At 37.3% G+C, this 23954-nt stretch overlaps 1 protein-coding gene across 1 annotated transcript in view; it reads left to right on the top strand.

Moving 5' to 3' along the window:
• The first annotated feature begins 112 nt into the window (after positions 1 to 112).
• LOC115434484 (inactive phospholipase D5) overlaps positions 113 to 23954 on the top strand; it is an 89747-nt gene continuing 65905 nt past the window's right edge. Inside the window, exon 1 of the mRNA XM_030156454.1 lies at positions 113 to 380. Coding sequence (XP_030012314.1) covers positions 210 to 380 — 171 coding nt within the window. The 5' untranslated portion in view covers positions 113 to 209. The remainder of the gene's footprint in view (positions 381 to 23954) is intronic.

Here is a 23954-nt window from a genome sequence, read left to right as displayed (position 1 = left end):
GGAATAATACTGGGAGTTGTTTTGAAGAAACAAAACAATAGTCTTTATACTGTTTTTGGACAGTTATTCCGCTGCATTTATTATACACAGGAGAAGTCAGACGTACCTTCAATGATGCATTCCAATGAGGACGATTGTTTTGTATAGACAGAAGATCAACAAACTTATTGACTCTTTTGCGAAAGCTACGAGACAAATCATCAGGCTACATGGAGCTGCGAGGGATTCGGGGGCCAATGGGCGGCCAAGACCTGAAGTGTCAAGGATTAGGGTTCGGTATCCAAACCACTGGGGTTGCTACCAGTTCCATCATTTCAGCAGTGCAGCAGCAGGATTACTCAGCCAGTGTGTGGCTTCGTAGGAGGGACAAACTGGAACATGTAAGTTTTGGAGACTGGCGGTGTAGTTGGAAGAACAGAGGAAAAGGGATGAAAATGATAAAAATAAATAAAAAATAACAGATATTCAGTGGATGGTTGGTTTGGATGTTTGGATGTGAGTGAGAATTTTTTATGTAAGAGAACTGGAACATGTAGGCAGTTGGCTTTGAGATATGTTATGTAACTGTAGAAATGTAGTACAACATTCTTAATTATGTTTTTTTTTCCAATGTTATCACCTGAATATAAAATCCTACTATAGAATCCACCATCTTTAGCTGCCATTTTTCTGAAGGAGCTCAGAATGATTTTCTTCATCATCATCTTATTCTTTTTCTTTTCCTTCTTTTTTTATGTCTGAGTGTGGAGCTACCATCCCCTTAACTAAAAAACCCAAAATGGACAGAATGAACATTTATTCTAACAATGAGATGTCATGCTTTTACATTTTTAACGGCCTCTATAAGTTGTTGGAGATCTGCAGCTTCACTGACACCTTTGCAATAACACATAAAGGTGCATTGTGCATGAATTTAGTTGCATCTAGCTTTGAGGATACAGATTGCAATCAACTGAGTACCTGTTCTCACATCCTCCGCTTCTAAGCAGGTATAATTATATATTATTGTCTGCCTGTCTTTATGTATATGGAGTTCTTTTGTTCATAGTTTGACATTTATTACATTTTTAATACATTTTGTATTAATTATTTACTACAAAGACAACTTGTATGTGTTTTGGTGAATAAAGCTAATACTGACTCTGATTCAGATTCTGGTCAGATCCATGGCCGAAGAAGCAAAAGGCCCTTAGTAGAGCCAGTGACGGATTTGTCCATTCAGGGCTGCTCTAGGTGCAACATGTGTCCATTCAGATATAATCAAAGGTAACTAAAAAACATAACGCAACATACTTATGAGTAATTTGGTCTATTTCTGCAATAAGACTCCCTTAAATCTTGTATACGGCCCCTTTAAAGAGCTGAACTTTGATATAATCTGATTTTTTGTGATGCTGGTAATGTTTTTGTATTGGGACATAAAGGTGGATTGGTGATCAAAGAGTGCATTATGTAGATGCTGGGATCATATCTATGTCTGAAAATACTGGACAAAGTAAAACATGTAACATTAGCAATAATTTGGACTAATTTGTTGTGTGTTAATAGTAAATTTGAGTCTAATTCTGCCATGTAGCACAATGCTTGTTCTATTGAGACGCTTCAAGTCTAAACCCTACTTTGAACAAATGTGTTTATGTTTTGTTAAATCTGCTATTAATCCTCAAGGTATCAATTGTTTTACTTTTCCCCATTCTTTTGTGCCTTTCTCATTATCTATTAGAATGAAGTTCTAAAATTCCCCAGGGGACTTGCTGTTTAGAGATAAACACTATCAGCATTCAACAGAAAGCTTGTGTAGGTGTAGAGATTTAACAGTGGGGAAAGAAATGGAAAAGGTGTGTGTTGAATATTTGATGTCGGAGAGGAACAGTGTAGTGTCTAGAGAGCTGCTTTCGAAGACTGTCTGCATAACCAACTAGAATGATGAATCAGCTGTCCCCTTCCTGTAGGCCTGACACAAACATGAAGCACACAAGTCACACACACATTCTGTAAGTGTGTGTTTCTAGATGCTTGGCCAGTCAAACACAAGCTATTTTCCCCGTCATAGTCTCTGAACAAACAGAAATTTGGTAGTTTATCATCTCTGCACAAAACCATCTTTCTTTCAGACACACAATGCAATATTTACATTTTTAGCCTATAGCATTAAGAATAAATAAATGACAATCACCACAGTGTGCCTGCACATATTTTGGCAATGTTCCTTTACCCTAATCTGTTTTAACACTATACTGATTAAACTTGTCATTGCAGTCGTGGAAACCTTGTTATTAATGGATTTTCTTCAACAGAGGGCTGGATAGGACACATTTTCAGCAGAAGTGCAGGCGTTTCCCAGCTCACTGACTATGAAGAATTGGCAAGAAGATCAAAAATGTGATAAGATGAAGAGCTTCAGGCACAATCTTGAGCGGTCATGTCAAAACTGTACGATTTACGCAAAAAAATGTAGCATCAGCTTCTGAACTCAGAGTCATTTTTAGTCCGGTTGAGACTATAGTCCTCCATCTGCTCTTTGTAAAGTTTTAACATTGTTAGAAGTAAAATCATCACAGCTGTTTGCTGACTGTCTCTTGTCTGTTGCATCAAGTTCTTCTGATTCATTTGTGTGCAGTGTGGTTAGTGTAGATGCTTTTTTTACTGTATGTAAGTGCATTTAAAAGGATATAATCGCATAGGCTGTGTTTGGTTGATGGCTCTATGGATGGTCCATATATTACGTTATCACTGCTCTGTACTTAATGAAGGCTCACATTTGAGATGCACATTGCGATGAGGTAAGTAATTTTCAAGTCTAATTTTCTGCTGAGAGAATTTCTGGAATCAAAGAGTGTTCACTGTATCCTCTTATGTATTTTAAGTAGACGAGGCAGTGGCTGACAGCAGGTTGGGAGGCTAAAGCCTGGATCAAAGGTGGTGAAATCGTCGAGATAGATTTTAAAGGTCGGCAGCTCAAAGAACAGTTGCCTTCCCACTTTGGATGCATTTTCAATTTCATGGTGACTCTGCTGATGCATTGTCTGCACACTGGTCTAAGACCCAGAGGCTTTTTCTCCAGTAAAAACTGTCAAATAAATTTCTCTCAGGCTGACACTTACTGGATTATATCTTTATGAGGGCCAGAGCACTGATGATGAAGATGAGTATTAAAGTCAATTCCAACTTAGTTCATCCTGACAGATTCAGTCGATGATGTGCTATGATTCAGAGAACTGATGTAGATCGAGTCAATAAGGATTTCTAATCATGCATTGGGTTTTTTAACTGATAATGACACAGAAGAAAATGTGAGAAGTCAGAAACTTTGATTAGATCAACTTTAGACACTAAGCAGCCAATTTTGTATCAGTATTTACTTTTCTCATCATGGACATAAAGTGACATCTAATATTTCTGAGTCAGTTTAATATTCTTAAACATTAAAAAATATATTCCATAAAAAAATCACGTCCAATCTGTTTATAATGTAACCAACGTATTCCATATAACCAAAGTAGTTTCACAAGAAGTGAGAAAAACTTGCACGTATTAGTTAAAACTTTCGTTTGTTACTTCAAATTTCATTGTTTTTCTGGTACATTATCATCTTGGAACCAAATTTCACTGTCGACCATTTGGTGTTTGGATAAAAGTCAACAATGCAATGAGCTCAGACATGATAATCATCTATTTGGCTGATGGGAGATGATCACAACCTGTGGATTTAACATCACACTGTAAAAAGTGAGACTAAATTGAATTTAAACTGAGTCCCTAAATGAAAGCAAAATTAAATTCATAAACAATGATAATGGTAGTTTTAAGAAAAACTGAGTTGGATTAAATAATTTCAGTTATTTATTAATTATAGTTGAAACAGTTTCAGAAAAAAAAAAAACTATAATATGTTGAGGAATGAAAAAAAATTGACTTATTTTACTCAAAATGACTTCATTTTTGCATGACCACCTGATTTTGTTGCTTTTTTGAAATAATGTATTTGTAAGTAAAGAAAGTTTGATAAAAAAGATAGTTGTTATATCTATAAAAAGAAAAACTAATATAAATTTTGTGAGAGATGTGATTAAGTAAAGTAGAGATAAACTGTGGCATTAAATGAATCTTTGATACAGAAATCTATGTAAATCTAAATAAAATGCACGTACAACTTCGGCATTTAACTTAGAATATTTAAGAAATTAATTTGGTTATATTAAATATTTAGGTTGCATTGCATTGATTATTCGTTCATTCAATGGATATAATTTTTTAAAAATATTTACCTTACATATTAACTCCTCAATAATATGAAGTGTCATTGTAACAAATGGACATATTTTATAGTGCACAACAGATTCATTGTACATTTCATAGCTACATCATTCATTAATTGATTTATACAGCTCTGTTTTCATGGCTCCACTAGTCTTAGACATAATCCATTCATGTCAGTCTCTTTCCATATCTCCAAACTTGGGTGCGCTGTCAGCTCAGAATGATGTTCATATACCCCAGGACAGAAAATGTAGTTATTCTGATACCAAGGATACGAGAGGCATAAAGATGAGGCTTTTAGAATAAAGACTGCACAGAGAGTGAGATTCCTGCTAACAGACGCTACTCCAGTTTAATTTCAGTCATGACAGTGATGAGTTTCAGGAGCAGAAATCATGGCGTTAATCCATCCCCAAGATAATCTTTAAAGATTTCCTATTTTCACGTGTAATCCTTACAAATCCCTTTGATAGATGGTTGTTACTCAGTGAAGAAGTGCTTAATTGTGTGGGATTTCTACAAAGATGTCAGCCAGTTTTCAGCCTTATTACTGGGTGAACACTAGGCTTTGTCGTCTTCGTCTAAGATGCAGGACTGGGACTGTATTTAAATTAAAGATGTCATATTTTGAGGTGCTTTAATTTTTAATTGGTAAACTATTTTCTTCATATTCAGGTGGAAATAGTCACCTTGAGCTTTGGGCTTTATGTGTCTGCAGCTTCCTGTTTTTGTTTCATCATTTTCTTCAACACCTCTCCCTTCTCCTGTTGCACATCTCTTAGAGTATGAGCAGCGAAAATGCGTTTCTGAAGAGTGTGATTAGTTAATTAGGAGTGTTTTCTCAAACCCACTAGGTGAGATAACCTGTCTGCACATTTGATGAAAGACATTCAGTGTAATGAAAGCAGACACGCTTCAGTGCCTGCAGGGAAAGATTTCAGGGAAGATTTTATACACTGACAGCAGGGTTTAGGTTATGGTAACCAGAAAGACAAGGAAGCAGGGATGTTGGGGGGGTGTATCACTGATTTCAATGCAGTCTGATATAACTACAAACATAGAGGCTGTTGGACAGGAGCTTACAATCATCAATCACCTAACACATACCCTGATCCCTGTGTTCAATAACAGATATCAATTAAACAGACGCTCAGGGCACTTGGCTATGTGTCTGCATCTTGGCACAAATTCAGCTTTCCTTCAATAAACACAAAGTTCACACCAGGTTTGGGCTTTAATTAAAGTTCTTATTGCGTGCCTTCATTGTTTATACACTGTTTACACATTGGAGCTTGTGAAGGTGAATTTAATTTAGTTAACTCAGCACCAAAGCGATTTATACAAAGCTAACTGTTTGTCACAAAAGATGCATAGTCTTTTTAGTCATCTGCTCTTAAGCAGATACATGTCATGAGCTCACAACTGCACGATTGTTCTTACTGAAACCTGTCAAGCTATCTTAAAAGCCAAGTGTGGGCCTCTGTGTGTGTGTGTGTGTGTGTGTGTGTGTGTGTGTGTGTGTGTGTGTGTGTGTGCGTGCGTGCGTGCGTGCATGTGTGTGTGCGTGCGTGTGCACGCGCGCGTGTGTGTGTCCAGGGATTCACACAAATCCGGAGAGAGCTGACTGCTGCAGTTTGGCATACTTATGTATATTTGGTCGAGGAAGACAGTAGCAAAAATGGCAAGTTGATAGGACCAATATTTTGGGAGATAGTCATTTTGGAATACAATAGCCTTACAATCACGTTGCTGTGGCCAGAATGCTTTGGCAGTGACTGCTGGACAAATGCAGTACAGCATGCATGAATACACAACAGCATAAAACTACCACACGTTGAACCCGTGGATCCCCACGGGTCAACGTGCTAGTTTAACTAGGCATTAGCATGGATTCTTCATCCCTGGGATACTGTGGTTTTGTGCCACTGGTGCTGCATTTACATGCCATTTTCACCCATGGCATGAAGTCGCAGGACCCATGGCATGTAGCTGTGGTGGCTGCTGCAGAATCCATGCCGGTGTCTCCATATGTGCACTATACCCTGCGCTGCATCAAAGCTCCTTTGATTCCAGGACGCAGGTCCGCTGTTTAAAAGTCCAGCCTGTCTCACCTCTCTTAGTCCTTTAGCTTAGCTGTGGAAATCAGTCAATGGCAGAAAAAAGGTGGGATCACCATCTTGCCTTTTTTCTGGGATCTCTGAGTAGAAGTGGCTACAGTCTGGCCAAAATAGATGTCACTGGATTTAACTACACAAAAAGATGAGGCTGTGATCAGGAAGCAGGTGCCCTTTGAGGTCAGGATTAGTATTTTCTTGCTTTCTGTAACATTTTCTTGCAGCCTTGGTGCTGCTCATAGAGCTGATTTAACTCTCCACTAGGAGGGAGCTAATGTAACCAGCTCTCCATCCATAGAGCGTTAAGTTAACTTGCTCTACACCAAGAGAAAAGTATTTGTGTGGAGGTGTTGTCTTTGTAGAGTTACAGATTCACTTTGGTTTTTTTCTTGTAAGCTCTGTGGGATTGGTTCTGTTCATAGAGCTCTTTAACACTGTAACACTGTTAAATCAACTCCCATCAACTCAACACCGGTACCTGTACAATGATTTAATCTCATATTTATATAAATAATTAAAAATGTTTTGGATTATCTGGTATATGTAATTACAAAGCTGAATTTTAAGAAGTCATTTTTGGGATACATGGTTTCCACAGAGCACCAATGATTAAAAGCTCTGTGTAAAAGTGTTTTGCTGCTATGTTACTGAGCAAAGGATCCAAAAATAACTTTCAGCAAATTGTAATTAAAGTGGCCTAAGAGAAATAAGAATTCTGCTATTTTCTTACTAATTGCTGCTCAGATCTATTCAAACATGACTCTTCTGCTCATCTCAGTGGCTCCAAAGAGAAACTTGGACCAGTGTCTTCACTTTTCCACAGTGACATAAGATGACATCAGGTTCATCTGTATCTATATTTAGTCTTTTGATTTGGATGGAGAAGACACAAATGACTGTAGGAAGTGGTGTCTTTTTACATTTTGGGTCACTTTCTACTGATTTCAGCTCCCGCGGCTTTAATTTAAAAATTAGCATTAATTAATAGTGTTGTAGTTTTCAAGATCAATCTCAACTGTATTTTTACTCCGTCTGAACTTCATTTAATATTGATTTCATTTAAGATCAACTAAGACCATAACTTGGGAGGTATCACTAAATCACCTGTGCATTATTTGCTCTACTGATTTAAAATATTTGGAGAAGAAGCTGTGGGTGTCTGCAGGAGATATGGACCAAATGTTCTCTAAAAATATCTGTCAACCAATACCACAAGGAGTTAATCTATGACAATAGGACAAAATGAAAACACACAGCATTCTGTGCATATATCTGAGGTGTTCAGCGCTACTATTTGTGTGTTTGTCGGTTATTTCTGTGTGTCTCGCTCACAGAACCTGTAGTTTAATCATGTAATAGATGATTGCTATTTCAATCTTATGACCAGGTAGTCATGTGGCCATTATAACACAACATATAAAGCCTGTTGTTGTGTAATAATTTGGAAAATGTAGTTATCATGATTCCTTTGCCTATTCAGATTTTTGTTTTTTGTTTGGTTTGAAAGCTGGTCTTGGCCTTTTTGGATCTCAGATGGTCTTGACAATAAAACCACCAGTTAAACTCTATCAATCAGGAGTGCTGATAATGAAACATCTCCTGACTTGTGAGATTTTAAATCTACATTTTTGCTAACTGTGTTTTGTTAAAAGGATTTTATATTAAAGGCTGGTTGACAAATGACCATGTGTTGCATAACTCTCTCCAATCTGGAGTTTTGTTTAGACCATTTCAACAGCAGAGGGAGCTATTGCACAATGTGAAGGACTAAACATGAGACACCTGTCAGTAAAAAGACACTGTCTCTTCTCTCTTTTTTTGTACATAGATGTTTTTGTGTCACACACTGATAACACTGGTCTACAAGTAAAATGTCTCCAGAGCATAAGTTTGAGTCACTAATAAAATAATAATAATAATAATAATAATAATAATGATGATAATAATAATAATAATAATAATAATAATAATAATAATAATAAAATAATAATAATAATAATAATAATAATAATAATAATAATAATAATAATAATAATAGATCTAAAATGCTGGTTGGTTGTAGTTCCCAAGATAGAGTCTTGGGTCAAAATGCGAAATTCTGAGAATTAATGACAGAATAAGTTTTACTGTAGTCTAAAGGAATGTTTGTCTCAGATCTACTTCAAAACAATGTCTGCACATTACAATATATTCACTTTTCTGTTCTTTTTCTAGTGGAACATTTATAAAACTATTGTATTAAAAGCACATAATGTGATCATATATATTGAAAACATCAGCAAACTAGCACTTTTGTCATTTGTTTTCCAATTCATCTTATTAAAGTGGGTTAACGTGTAGGATTTAACCAGATGTGTCAAGTAACAAAGTACAAATACTTCGTTATCTTACTTAAGTTCAAATTTGGGTAATATATATTTTACTTGAGTAATTATTTTTCAGCCGACTTTTTACTTCTACTCCTAACATTTTCACTCAATTATCTGAACTTTCTACTCTTTACATTTTAAAAATAGCCTTGTTACTCCTATTCCATTTCGGCTTGTTTTCATTCTAGCTTGTCACTGTTCAAATAAAAAAAAAACTATCCAGATGAATGGTGCCATCCAGATAGAGTGAATTTGATTGTGGTTGGATGAGAAGTATAAACATATACTATTCCGACACCCTATTGGTTTATTTGTGATCCATTGCACCTGACTTTTTGCACCATTCCAATACTTATATTTAACTAGTCATAATATCTTCTGCTTCATGAAACACATGTTAATGCTCAGTAGGACACATATATGGTTCTTTAATACATTTGCATTGGACTAAAATGCATTCATTTTCAATGGGCATATACTCGGCTGAAACAGGTAGACTAGTGCATCCCAAATGTTTCAGCATTAACATTTTAATATAACATTATAGTCATTATGGCCTTTAAAAAATGTTTTTTGGGGAGGTGGGGTAGTGTGCTATAGGCCCCTGTGGCACTGCCTAAGCTTTTGTCCTAATGGCACTTTTCCCCTTACATTTACTTTTATACTTTAAGTAGTTTTGGAACCAGTACTTTTACTTGAGTAAAAAGCTTGAGTTAATACTTCAACTTCTATAGAAGTCTTTTGAAACCCTAGTATTTATACTTCTACCTGAGTAATGAATGTGAATACTTTTGACACCTCTGGATTTAACACATTTAATCTTTGAGTCAGATCATTTCTAAAAGAACTGTAGACCAGTGCTACCTGTGTGCACGTATGTATGAAAATACTAATTAAGGCGATGTCTCTCCATGTATGACATATGCTGCCATCACTTTCTCCTTCTTGTTCTTTAAATCTGCTTCGCTTCATCTACTCTAATTGAGGCAGACCCACACGCACAGAGAAACCTACTGAGATGGAATAGTGGAAGCCATATTGATGCTTTTTCATGCAAGTGAACTAATTGATCACTCAGATGAAAGTCACTCAATTCTGTTTCTACTCTCAGACTTTGTGCAAAACTGATATTATAGTTGAAAAGTTACATGAGGTGCTCAGTGATTAATGAATTCAATATGTCACAAAATGTCAGTCACTGAAACCCCCTGCTTCATTAAACGATGTGTCATGTCTCATATGATTAAATACTGAGGTTTAAGTGCAGTCAACAGGTTATAAAAACCTTCAGATTGATATTTTACTATGCGATCCAATTTAATATTCCCTTCAGCGCTCTGATATCTTGATTTGCTGAAATGTTTTGAATTGAATTTCACAGGAGAGCAATGCACTGCCCGCTGTTGTAATACCGACAGCCTCAAACACTCTCATGGTTCAGAGATTTATTATAAAGTACAGTGGATGAAACAGAGCAGAAATGAAGCTTGTTCTAATGTGCTTTGCTCATGTTCTAATAAAGAACATTATCTAGTATCTGCTGCGAGGAACAGTTTGTGGTTTATCATAATGTTGTTGGATATGAAGTCTGAGATGATTCACTAAATGAAAGAAAAATACACTACATATGCAAGAGTCTCTGCTTCCTATGACAAACCTTCAGTTAATTGGATACTGTAAGGATATGTCTTATAAAGTGAGTGGAGGAAAGTAACCAAGTACTTTTACTCAAGCACTTAAATACAGTATTTAAGATCATGTTGGAGGTACTTTTACTTTATGCAGGTGTTTCCATTTTAAAGGGGCAGATCTACAAGATCTTAATGCTGTAAAAAAATAAATAAATAAATAAAAATAATTAAATACAAAACAAACAAAAAACAATCCACAAGCTTCTCAAAGTTTTGAAACAGACAAAAAACTGAACAAAAATTATTTTAAAAGTTGTTTTGTCTTCTACTCCACTACACTCGAGTTTGATTTTATTACTGAGAAAAACTTTCACTTGCTGTGAAATATTTATATTTTCTTATTAATGCTTTTTACTTTTTCAGAGCTCCGTAGTCCTGTTCTGTGTGAACACTGACCCTGTTCCTGTGGTCATTTGCATCAATACTATGAATCCAAAACCATCATATATAATTGTCAAAGTCTCACACAGACCATTATCCTGTACAATTAGTGCTTTTACTTTTCATACATTAAGAACATTTATCTGATTAAACCTAAGTTCTTTTACATGAGTATGGTTTGGAATGCAGCACAGTATTTTTCAATACGATATTTCTATTTTTACTAAAGAACTACCATTTGTACCATATTGTATGTATGGCAAATTATGTTTTTAAAGAGAAGTATTCAAGACTAATTTTCCTCTGTGTGATGATTCATAAAGTTAATAACCAAGTTTTCAAAGGAGTATAAAAAAACACCTTATTCTGCAGCAGAAACCAACATGTAAACCAACATGTACACTGTCTATCTCCAATTACTTGTATAATCTTCTTGAAAAGTAAAATAAAATTCAAAGGCACAAAGGTTTTTATTTAGAAACCAAATTTTCCATGAAAAACAGCACGTTAACTCACAGTTAAATGCAATTTTAATATGCAATGGTGGATTTACCTACAAGCCCCTCCCATTTGAAAGAAAAAATAACTTGGGTCACTCCTTTTATGGAGTATGATCTTTTTTTTTTTTTAAATGCAGTTTTAAGTGATTTGAAGCATTTATGATGATATTTTTGCTCTGGCTGCTAGAGGGTGAAACCCCTCCAGGGCTCTGCCCCCAGACCCCTACCCCCCAACCCCTCCATTTTTTCTGGATCCGTCACTGATATGCGTTGTTTACTTATTTCAATCCATGTAAATAAGATTACAGATAAACATGTAAATCAGGTTCCATTTAGGGAAGTATTACATGGAAGGAAAATCCAATAAATTCTAGATATATTTTGGGAAGTAAACATCTCTGAAGCTCTAAAGTATTTTAAAAAGACATGATGTGATTGAAATAATGAAACAAAATGTATTTAGTTGACAGCCTGGGAAATGCTGGTTGAATAAACCATCTGTCATCATCAGTCTAAGCTGATTATGATCCTCAAATCTGAAAGGGAGACAGCAACACATCCATCATTCGTAAATATTATCCTAATTTTGTGTCAGACCAGCCCTGTCTACATTATACACTACTTTTACAGAAAGAAATCAGAGTCTGGGTATAGTTGTGTCACTGGTCGTCTTCCTCAAGCTGTTGTGTCTGTCTCTAAGTGTTCCTCTTTTGAAGCATGATATATTTCAGAAATAAACACAGGATGTGGAGAACGGAGCAAATGAATGCATGAATGATTTTCAGCCAACTTTGTAATGCGTGCATCTGTCCAATCACTGCAATTAGTGTCTAAATCTTGTCTTCATAACCTCAAGATCCTGCAGTAAAATGGATTTAAAGTCGCCAGTGTATTTCCTGTAACAAACCACCATCTGCTGCAGATAGTTTGGGGTAAAATCACATCCAACAGCTGGTGTTGTTTGTAAGTGAAGCTACTTTACAGTCTGTCACTCCCTGACAGTAAATCCCCTGGAAACTTTGTTTTGGTGTGTTCACATCACAGAGGGGACAGAGTGTGGGAATGTTGTTCAGGATGTAGGAGTAGTCAGCTGAAAGGAGCAGTGACTTAAAGGTTCAATATAGAAGATGGTGTTGGAGTCTATGCTGGGAACAGGTTTGACATCAGCTGAATCCATTTCTAAACTAACAGTAAATGGTGTTGCATCTGTAGAGAAGCAGAAGAATCCAACCTGAGTCTTCTACATAGAAATCACTGTATTTTGGCTGTTATCATGAGGAAAATTGGTAGCTTACCTTAACTAACACAAAAATGAGTAGAGGTAGGGGGACAGTTTACTGAATTACACAAACACATATTCAAGTCCATTTGTAAAAAGCTGCCAGAAATGTGGTTTGCATTTAGAATAAAAGCTGAAAAAAAGAAAGAGAATACAACATAGAAATAGAAAGTATCATTCATTCATTTGTGGAACCACTAAATTATCTATACCAGCTACCAACAGGGCTGATACATGCAGATGAACAACCATTCACTCTCAAATTTCACCTACAGGCAATTTGAAATAACCTGTTAAACTATTAAGACATATCTTTGGTTGGTGGGAGGAAGTCAAAGAACTACCGACCTGGGGAGAACATGCAAAATCCACACAGAAAAGCATGTTGATGCTGGGATTGAACACAGGACGGTCTTGCTTTAAGGCGACAGTCCTTATCAATGCACCACTGTGCCCCCAAGTATGGGTTAAGAATAACTAACTTACTTACTACAATCATAAAAATGGGAGATTTATAATTTATTAAACTCTACACACTTCAAACTTCAAATGCAGTAACAATGAAGTAGAGAATCACCCATTAAAATGACAGAGGAACAGATAAAATGGGATAAAAGAACTAAAAGATAGTGTTCATTCATAAAAAAGAATGAATCACTAATATCTAAAAAAAGAAAATCACAATTTATTTATCGCAGTAACACTCTAAAACACAGCAAAACCACTTAAACTTTGAGGCACTTTAATAAAATAAATTTTTGTTTATTTGAAGTCCAGATTTTTATCTATTTTTATTTTTTGGTCACAGATTGGATATAAAGAGGAAAGAAATTGAAAACTATTTGGAGATGACTCTGGCTTTATTATTTCAACTGTTTTTCCATTAATGGGCATTTGGTAGAAGACTAATTTGTTGCTCACTAGCCACTCATAAATTACCTTGACTGTCACTGTTTTCTTTTTTGCCTTTTGGTCAGTGGAGATGGGTCTTGTTTTGATGTGTCTAGATCAGCCTAAGTATGAAAAGTATTGTTATTTCCTTGAGCTGAAACGTAACACCTTTAGTTAAATGTCAAGAAAGTTGTTACGCCTTGGGAACGTCAACATGTTTGCTTTTGTTGAAAATTATTCATCCAGTTCATGGGTCATAAAAGCCTCTGACGGTGCTTTCTGACACTGACCAGTGTTCAGCTCCTTGACCCTTTCTGAAGTTCAGTATCTGACGGCTCCCCACTGACTGCCTGCGGAAAACTGGAGCCGACACCTGATGACTGGCTGTGAAATGACCTGAGCCAGTTGTTCATGCTCATAAACACCCCACCACCACACACACACACACACACACACACACACACACACACACACACACACACACACACACACACACACACACACACACACACACACACACACACACACACACACCTAACTGCTATTATGTGGCTGCCCTGAGTGAGGTTTCTATTATTTCATGTTGTTTGGAACCAGACACCATGATCTCCAGCTGTGAAATCAGTAACTGCAACCACTGAAACCCAAACACCAGCCTTTTTAATAGTGCATGTTAAAATATACTAATACAGTCTGTCTCTACTGCATTGTAACACTTTCTGAATCATATTTAATAATAATAAAAAAAAAGAGAGGAGATGAAAGTCAAACTAGACCGTGAGCTGAGAAATGCACCAATGCAACCATAAAAATGGACATATTTCATCCCATTAGCTGCACTGTGTGTATTATTTATTAAACAGTGGAGCATTAGGCTGCTCATACATGTAGTTAGAGTGATGAGGCACAAATACATTCACAGGCAACAATAACAAATATTGAGACAAGTGGATGTTCTGGCCATAAGTAAATATGTTGTGATCCAACAAGCTGCCTGCAGAGGCTCATAACACGTTTCTGCATTGATAAATCAACAAATACCTTATACATAATACAGGATTAAATTAGAAGTGTTTGCACCCACCGTCTTCATTTCAGCCTTCATTGAGACTTGACTTGCAAATGATTTGTGAGAGTTGGCTGGATTATGCGTGTTTCACTGTACTGGTATTTGTTTATGGGCCTTTAAAGCCAACGTAGTAAAACCATGCTAAACCAAACTATCCCCCTGTAAAGAACAATTCAATAAAAGACATAAAGAAAATATATATGAGATAATAAAATACTATCTCAAAGAGAACTGGGTGTTTACATGCAGTAAACCCTGTAATTAACTATAAGAACATAATCTTCTTGTTGCACTTGTCACTGAAATTTACTTGTTAATGTTTCTCAGATGCACAAGTAATCAGCTGAAACTGAAAAGAGCAGTTGGCATGGGGATTTGTTTCTGATTATGTAAAAAAAAATATAATCCGATTTCCACAAAATTCTTCTCTTCTCTTCTCTTCTCTTCTCTTCTCTTCTCTTCTCTTCTCTTCTCTTCTCTTCTCTTCTCTTCTCTTCTCTTCTGATGTGTAAAACCACCGTTACCTGAAATGTCACAGCAGCACTCTCTGTTGGATATTGTGTGTCAGTACACTGCTGCAGGGTACAGAGACTTTAAAAGATTTACTATCCTCTTTCTGCCTCTCAACAGAAGCTGCGCTGCATATCAATGTGCTGCCAATATTGTCCTTGCATATTAAAAAACACAAAATTACATCCAGAAATTACTATGTAAAACCTGGTTATTGTTGAACTGAAAGCCATCAGTACAGCATGAGACATCTTTACATGTCTGTCAGAATTGGCAACAGGAAACAGGATGCCAGGAATTGCCCTGTTGTCAGTGAGTATGTGTGAGTGTGTGTGTGTGTGTGTGTGTGTGTGCGTGCGTGTGTGTGTGTGTGTGTGTGTGTGTGTGTGAGTTTGCGTACTGACCACAATAGAAAATAAATAAACATTAATGGACTAATGCTGGACTATATATTAGAGTTAAAACTTGTAAAATTCTACAGTGCCAGTACCTCTGCGTCAGCATCAATAAGGTGCTTTCTCTATCCTGAAACCTTATTTCAGCACTGCTCTGTGTCTGAACAACAATAATTAGGAGTGTGCATTGTGAATGAGTTTTTGTAATCACACAGATTAAGTGAGAAAGGGCAGGGCAGCTCATCCTCATGAACAGCAGGATGAGAGGCGAAAAGCAGCACAGAATGGATGAATGGATGGAGCGGCGGACAGATCGTCTATTTATTCTCCCGCTTCCTCTCTCCTCCTCTCCCTCCGATTATATGGAAGAACAGGGAAATGTGAGCTTTCTATTAAAGGGAGAGGGGTGGGGAGAAAGAGAGAGGGAGAGTCGAACACACGATACGAGAGAGGGATAAACGAGAAGAGAGGAGGAAAGTGAGAGAGGAGGGGAGAAAGGAAACATGAAGCAGAGAGATGTTAGAGAAAGTAGATAGATAGATAGATAGATAGATAGATAGATAGATAGATAGATAGATAGATAGATAGATAGATAGATAGATAGATAGATAGATAGATAGATAGATAGATAGATAGATAGATAGATAGATAGATAGATAGATAGATAGATAGATAGATAGATAGATAGATAGATAGATAGATAGATAGATAGATAGGTGTGTCCTTTTCTGTTGGACTTTTCATTAGTGTAAAACCCTAGGAGGTAAGGAGGAGCTGCACTTTTTCTTCCCGACACTCACTCACGTGCATGTACAAACACATTCATTGTCACTGCGGATTGGGGCAGACTACCCTCCCCTCTGACTCCAGGGGAGGAGAGACAGCCACAGATTGTACATCTTACTGGGACACACACTCACAAATTCCCACTCACGCACTCCATCTCTCTCTCGTTCACATTATCAGACGCACACAGATAAGCACATGTGTTTCAGAGTGGACCGCAGACGGAGGGATGCATCATGAAGGTGAGCTCCTCTTACTATAAATTTTACAGTTTCATACTTCTGTGTGTGTGTGAGAGAGAAAGAGTCTGAGTATAGTGAGACCTGACTCTGAGCCAAATGTTTGTGAATTGATTTAATGAATGTTTTCACTGCTGTTACTTTAAAATCTACATTGTGATGCCAGGAAAATAAATCAGTGTCCCTGTCTCCCAGTCTTGACTTGAGAATACTGTGTGTTTTCTGCTCTGTATGAGAAAGTGATAATGTTTTTCTAGAGGTGTCAGGTGTTCAGACTGTTCTTTGGCTGCAACTGCTTCACACCCGAGTGGCTTTCACTGTGTGCATGCATATGTGTGCAGAGATACAGTGTGAGGCGAGCTGTGATGTTCTCGGACATTAGGTTTGGTTTTTCAGAATCAGGAGCAGTAGTTGAGGGATTCTACTCCCTTCAGGTCCTGTGTACGTGCTGTGAAAAGTATAGCCAAAGTATCTATAGCACTGGTCCGCTGTGATCATGACATTACTGTGATTTTAGGCTGTTTTTACTACACTTCAGGTTCTTTGAGCACTTTATTGTGAATTTCACCTCCAATGAGAGGTGGAAAATGTTCCATAATGTCTTTCTTTTTTCTGCTTAACTTCTCAGCTGTATAAACACTGTAACTGTGCTCAGTAAAATGCATCAAGTATCATACCGACAAAGAGCTCCTGTTTAAAACACACCAGTTAGGTTTTGAGCAGTGTTTTTTTTCCTTTATATACCTTGTCTGATCCATGCATCTTCCTAAGGTTTTGTGAAAATTGTGAAAAAAGACTTTACCAAGTATATTATTTAACAGTTGAATCAATCTTTTCTTCACTTTAGAATGTATTTACTGCAATTCATTTAAGTTTTTGGATGACATACGTGGTTTAAGATGCCAGTATTTCTGCACTGAGCTGATAGTGGTCAACTTATTGATCAGGCAAGTGCAACTCTATACAGAGACATACATCAAGTATCCATGGATTTGTCTCACTTCCTGACAAAAAAAATATTCCAAGTGTAAAACAGAGAGCCGGAAATAAAGATTCACCCTGTTTCACCTAACTCTAGACTAATCATTAATACCTTCAAGAGTCAATAATGTGCAGATTCTAGACAGTAAATGTGAGTGATCTTTAGGTTGAATGTTTTTAGTTCTATCAAAGCTCACGCCCTTTTAAACTATATGCCCCCTTCACCATTACTCATTCTTCCTCTTCGTCGTTCTCACTGATTATTTCTCTCCATCTCTGTCTACCGATTTCTTGGTCCCATCAGTCTTTAAGCCTGGCTGCACAGAGCAGTCCCTGACAAGTGGGATGTTGGGCCAAAATGGGTTGGCAAAGCCTGACCTACTACACCCAGACTGCCGATCTGAGAGGAGGAGATGGGGAGGATGAAGGGAATGGGGGAGGAGGAGGCGGAGGCGGAGGAGGAGGAGGGGAAAGTACTGATGGGAATGGAATAGTATCAAAAGGGAGGAGGTAAGAAGAGACTGGGAGGGGCAGCAAGATGATAAATCAGGCACTTGTGATTTTGGTAAATATACTCGATTTGTAGGTAGAAGAGGAAAGAAAAGGGAAGGAGACAAGTGGAGAAGGAATGAAAGAAAAGAGATGAGGAGGAAAGAGGAGAGGAGAGGAGAGGAGAGGAGAGGAGAGGAGAGGAGAGGAGAGGAGAGGAGAGGAGAGGAGAGGAGAGGAGAGGAGAGGAGAGGAGAGGAGAGGAGAGGAGAGGAGAGGAGAGGAGAGGAGAGGAGAGGAGAGGAGAGGAGAGGAGAGGAGAGGAGAGGAGAAACAAGAGAAGGTTTTATAACGACAGAGTATTGCACTGGCTGAACCGACACACTCTTCTATAATAACACTCACACCAGGATCTTTGCAGACACGCACAAATAAACCCAGAAGCTAACAGACCATGGTGCAAAAATGCCAGCAGAGTGTCGAGCCCAAAACACCTGAAGAGGTATCCATGGTAACCAAACTACTGGCTCCTGCATGATAGACAAAACAGTAGGGCAGATCCAGAGTCACCACATTAACAGTGAACATGTGTTCGTTTTGATAAAACCTCAAAGCACAGTCAGTCTCAAGGCTTTTTAGGCATAGAAATGCAAAGTTACACTTTTGTTTTTTGTTTTTTTTTTCTTGTGGATTAACTTTAGTTAATAAAGTCTTTCTATGTACGTAGTTGGATTGAGTACATGAATAATTCAACGCTGTGTACTGACTGAGTCAATAGCTTTTTGTTTCTCATGTCCTCTCACTGATGACTGTTGCATCAACATTTACAGTACCCCTTGATTTCAGCTGCACCGCGTCATGGCACCAGTGTGGTTCAGTTCTATCATCTCCAGAGCTTCAGTTACACTGTGAGCATTTCAGACGTGGTGTTTGGTGTTTGTCTGATCTCCTGATATTTTACTGGATTTTTGTGCTTCAATTACAGATCATAGTGTCAGATCAGGTCATAGTAAAAATGTTTTAATTATCTGTACTGACTTGATGTAACATACAGAGAAACTTGATATAGTTGTGAGTTCTGAACATCATGGATCAAATATTTGTCTTTGTACTAAAGTGGAGTCATGCTCATAATTGTTTTATGCCAAAAGTTCAACCTAAAAGTCATTGTTAATATTGATATTGATATTTTATAGAACCAGAATTCTGGAAGTAGTGTTTTATTTTGGAAACTGACCAGATCTTCAATGCATTTCATGTGCTTCACTTCCTGTCCGTCTCATCTGTTTTGTGTTGCTTCAGATAAATTTGTCAAAAATAGACTAATTGTAGTGCCAAGCTGGTTCTGGGACGTGTCTAAGATGGATGGTAGTATTTCTCAAGGAAAATCAAGCAGTGTGTAGAGTAGATGCAGGAAGCTCTGTGACTGCTGTAATGAAACACAGTGATGATTATAATAACATAATTATTTGAAAGTGGAAGATACATTAAACAGCATAAGGAGTGCAGAAACACACAGACGATGAACTGAAGACACAATTCTTAACCCATAAAGAGCCAAACAGTCACTGGTGGCCAAAACCATCTGCTGATGTAAACTGTTAAATACCTGATCATCCATCAATCCTATCAATACATGTAAATAATTGGTGTAAAATGCAGTTTGTCATCTTTTCATGGTCATCAGATATGATCCATTTGGACGTTCAGAGGCTCCATAGTGAACGTGGAAACACCGTCATCTTCAACAACATTGATTCACCACTAAAACCCATAGAGTTTGATCAATGACAGTGGATGGACACACTTGTTTTATGTTCAATTAATGATATATTTTGTTGATAAAGTCATTTTTTCTTCAATTTTCTCTGTTTCTGATATAATAAAAACACAACTTTAATCTGAGTTTTTATAAACATCTACATGATCAGTAAAATAAAGATGGGAAAATACACGATTTACACTTAAAAAACACAACATAGAGAGAATAATATTATAATAAATGGTGATAAATCACTTAAGAATGTTGAAATAAATAGAAAAATTCATTTGGGAACTGCCACAGAAGAAGCACTGAGCATGAAAATGGTGTGAATCTATAGACTGTATATGAGGTGGACAGAAGTAAAGTAATGTCTCATATTGTTTGTTTTTTGTTTTTTATCTCCTGGCTTTTTGGAGCCAGTGGAGACAATATTTGGACGAAAATAAAATGAGATATAGTGAGAAGTTCAATAAAAGTCTATGGGAGCCGGACCTTTGAGGGCCTATCATCTAGTGGCCATGAGTGGAATCACATTTCTGAATAGTTTCACACTGGCTTCACGTTGGTGTTCAGGTCCTTGCCCCTTGTGGGAATCATCAGGTCTAAACTCAGTTGAGAGTTTAGTCCTTGAGGTTTTGAACTAATGTGTTAGTCCACAGTCTCCATCACATGATCAAAATCAAAACACGAAAGAAAAAAATTATGCTTATCCCTCCAGTACAGACTTGTGGACTGAATATTAAATCACATTGGTTGGTTCTGGTGGTACATGGAATCAAGACACTTAATGTTATTTTTTTCATTTGACTGGTCTGTATGTCTTATTGTACCATACAGGGGTTGGACAAAATAATGGAAACACCTTCACCTCAAGATGATAATGCCCCAATCCATACAGCTAGAATTGTTAAAGAATGGCATGAGGAACATTCTAATGAAGCTGAGCATCTCGTATGGCCGGCACAGTCCCCAGACCTCAACATTATTGAGCATTTATGGTCAGTTTTAGAGATTCAAGTAAGACGTCGATTTCCACCGCCATCGTCTCTAAAAGAGTTGGAGGGTATTCTAACTGAAGAATGGCTTAAAATTCCTTTGGAAACAATTCACAAGTTGTATGAATCAATAACTCGGAGAATTGAGGCTGTAATTGCCACAAAAGGCGGACCTACACCATATTAAATTATATTTTGTTGATTTTTTAAGGTGTTTCCATTATTTTGTCCAACCCCTGTAGTTCAAAGGAAGCTTTAGTACTTGAACTCAGGGTTAGAAGTAGAATTAAGATTAGATAAACTGTGTAGGGAAGTAAGGGAAGAGGTCCAAGTGTACTGCATGTTTATGTGTGTGTGTAAATGTAATAGGTGAAGATGAGGAGATGAAGTTACTGCCAAAAAGAAGAGTTTACACATTAGCCAATGCTTAACATTAGGCTGTTGGGGAAGGGATATAGAAACTGGAGCTACTAAAATGGAAAGCTCTGCATAGGATGTTCACTGTTTGCAGTCACTACTTATAGCCACGTCTTTAAGAGAGGTTTTTCACATGCATGATGAAGCAAATGTACACACATTAGATCCATGCTGCTTAATTAATAGTCCCTGCGGGTTCCATGGTTTATTGCAGGAGGCAAGGACTCTGATTCCAAAATGCCAATGCAGAAGTATCTTAAAGGGGTCATATTTAGCCCACTTTTATTAGTCTTTGGTACATTTATTTGTGTATTTGGATCCTAATAGTTAAAAAGTTTGAATTTGAACCCTCCAGGTGCAGCAAAGCTATCTTTATATTCATTTTGGTAAAAAAAAAATTAAGTGGATTTCTACAACCCATTTTAATTCCTGGTTAATTTGTTACATCTATAGTTACATCACGACATTTGCACATATAAGGTCAAGACTTCCGACGAACATTTCTCCAAGTACGCCTTAATTGTTTATTAGCAGCAGCGGCTATAGTCCATACTGAAAATATGTCCAAACTCTGAGCCGATTACCTAAAATATTCAGTTGTTGGGTGAATGAGACAGAGCAGCACAGCCAACAACCTGAAGGGGGTGTGGCGTAAAGTAGCTAATTTGCGTTTAAAGGGCCAGCACTCAAAACGACCTTTCTGGTGTCATTACTCAGAAATAGGGCTGAAGATGGACCTATGAAGTTTAATTAATGAAGAATTCAGACCCAAGCAGAGCATTTACAGTTTATGTAGACCATAGGGAAATGTTTTAAAATGCATAATTCCATTTAAAAAAGCAAAATATACGAAACTAAAATACCAAAATACATACATTTCTAATGAATGTGTATTTCCAGGAGTCACTCTGGTCTCACTCCCTTTACTCAGACCTTATAACAAGTAATCTGGTAGTCATTCTTTAAATTTTTGCCTTCATTAATAATTTCTCAGGTCCAATTGAAGGCTTCAGTCCCTGCTGTGTTTTCCTGACAGACAGCCCCACTGTTGTCATGGTTAACAGGTTACATTAACACATAACTTTGTTACACACTACTTGATTAAACCTCTTTTACAGTGTCAGTAGGCTTTCACTTATCATTGCTCACCCAAGATCCCCTCGCAGATGACTCTTACACTCCTGTAGCTTATTTTGTCCAAATAGAGAACCAAAATCCTGCTGGTTGCTCCCCATGGAACTTCAATTATTTAAAGAGAAAGAAAGAATTAAAGAAACACAGAAAAAAAACTGTATCGTCATTTTTGATCACATTTGAATTATACTATCATTTACATATATGAGGTTTGCCAGTTTAAATGATAATTTAAAGGCAAGACAGTTGCATTTTTTTGTAAAACTATTGAAGAATCAGACTGTGAAAACATATAAATGCAAAGACTGCACAACTGAATGTTCCAGAGGTGATGTCTGTGGAACTGTCTCCACAATCTGTTCAAAGTCACGGTTCAAAGTCAAAGTCTTTGCAGCTTTGACATGACTGTAGTTAATTTCGCCTCTTCTTATACTTTTTCACCTTGCTCTCAAAGAGTGAGGTAAACTGTGTGGAGGCAGAGGTCATTTTTGTGCTGAGAAATAAAATCCATCGTCCTGTTCAACTCAAAAGTAGGTGTTTCTTTACTATTAATGTCATGAACGTCAACTTTCTTGCCTCATATTGTTAAACTGATATACATCATACATCGTAAGTCAATGGTGGTACAATTCAAATGACATCAAGAGTAGGGCTGCACGATATTGGAAAAAACTGACATTGTGATTTTTTTTAACCCTGCGATATGTATTGCAATATGAAAAAATACTCAGGAGGCTATAATAGCCGTGTGGTGCTGACTTAAATGGTCAAACAAATTAGTTGTGTTACGTCTCGTTGCGGCAACAATTGAAAGGCACTATTGACACAGAACTCATGTTTCAGTGTCATCCTTCTTGACGTTGCTTTTCTTTTTGGAACCAAATCTTCATTTTCGGTGATTTTCTCTTGTTCATTGCTCATTTTTCAATGTTGTTACCAGCGACTCACTCCATGTGAAGGGGCATGGTCTGCTTCAGCAAAATGACTAAGAATGATTGTGATCAGTGGATCACTGCACGAAGTGTGTGTCAGGTACCCAGGTTGAAATTAGATGAGAACACATTGAGTTCATTTGCCTCCTACATTGCAGGACCTGTGATGTGACTATTGCGCACACATACATTGCAATGACAATGCTCAAACGATATATTGTGCAGCTCTAATCAAGATTGTCTCTTACCACTGACCGCCGTTCACAGGTCCCATGGGCCATAGAGGAAAGGATGGGACTTCTTTACAGCTGAACTTCATGCCCATCTGTTTTAAAAGTTTTAAATAAATGAGAAAAAGTTAGCTCACATTAGCACAATAGTTAAGTAGCATTACTTCCCACTGCCTCTCCCAAACTGGATCTTTCTGGATCCCCCTGATACAGTTTTTATGAGGTGTTTAACTATGCTATCCAGTCCAGTGGAAGGTTAATTGAGTCATGATTTATGTCAAAACACAGATGAGTAAAAAGTGAAGTGACGCCCTGTTGTCCATAGACCAGAAGCTTAAACAGTATTATAGATACTTAAAATCAGGATTTAGGCCATTCTGAACCCCAACTGGTGCCTCACTAATGACATAATTTAGAGTGAATGAGTTTACAGGCTCTGATGTTGTTGACTATTTGGGCCAGGAAATGAGTTTTGCGGCACCATGACATCAGACTTAATAAGCGGATGGCCACTTCCAGCTTCAAAA

The sequence above is a fragment of the Sphaeramia orbicularis genome, chromosome 15, assembly GCF_902148855.1.
Source record: "Sphaeramia orbicularis chromosome 15, fSphaOr1.1, whole genome shotgun sequence".
Lineage (NCBI taxonomy): Eukaryota > Metazoa > Chordata > Actinopteri > Kurtiformes > Apogonidae > Sphaeramia > Sphaeramia orbicularis.
This window is presented reverse-complemented; position numbering and strand designations above follow the sequence as displayed.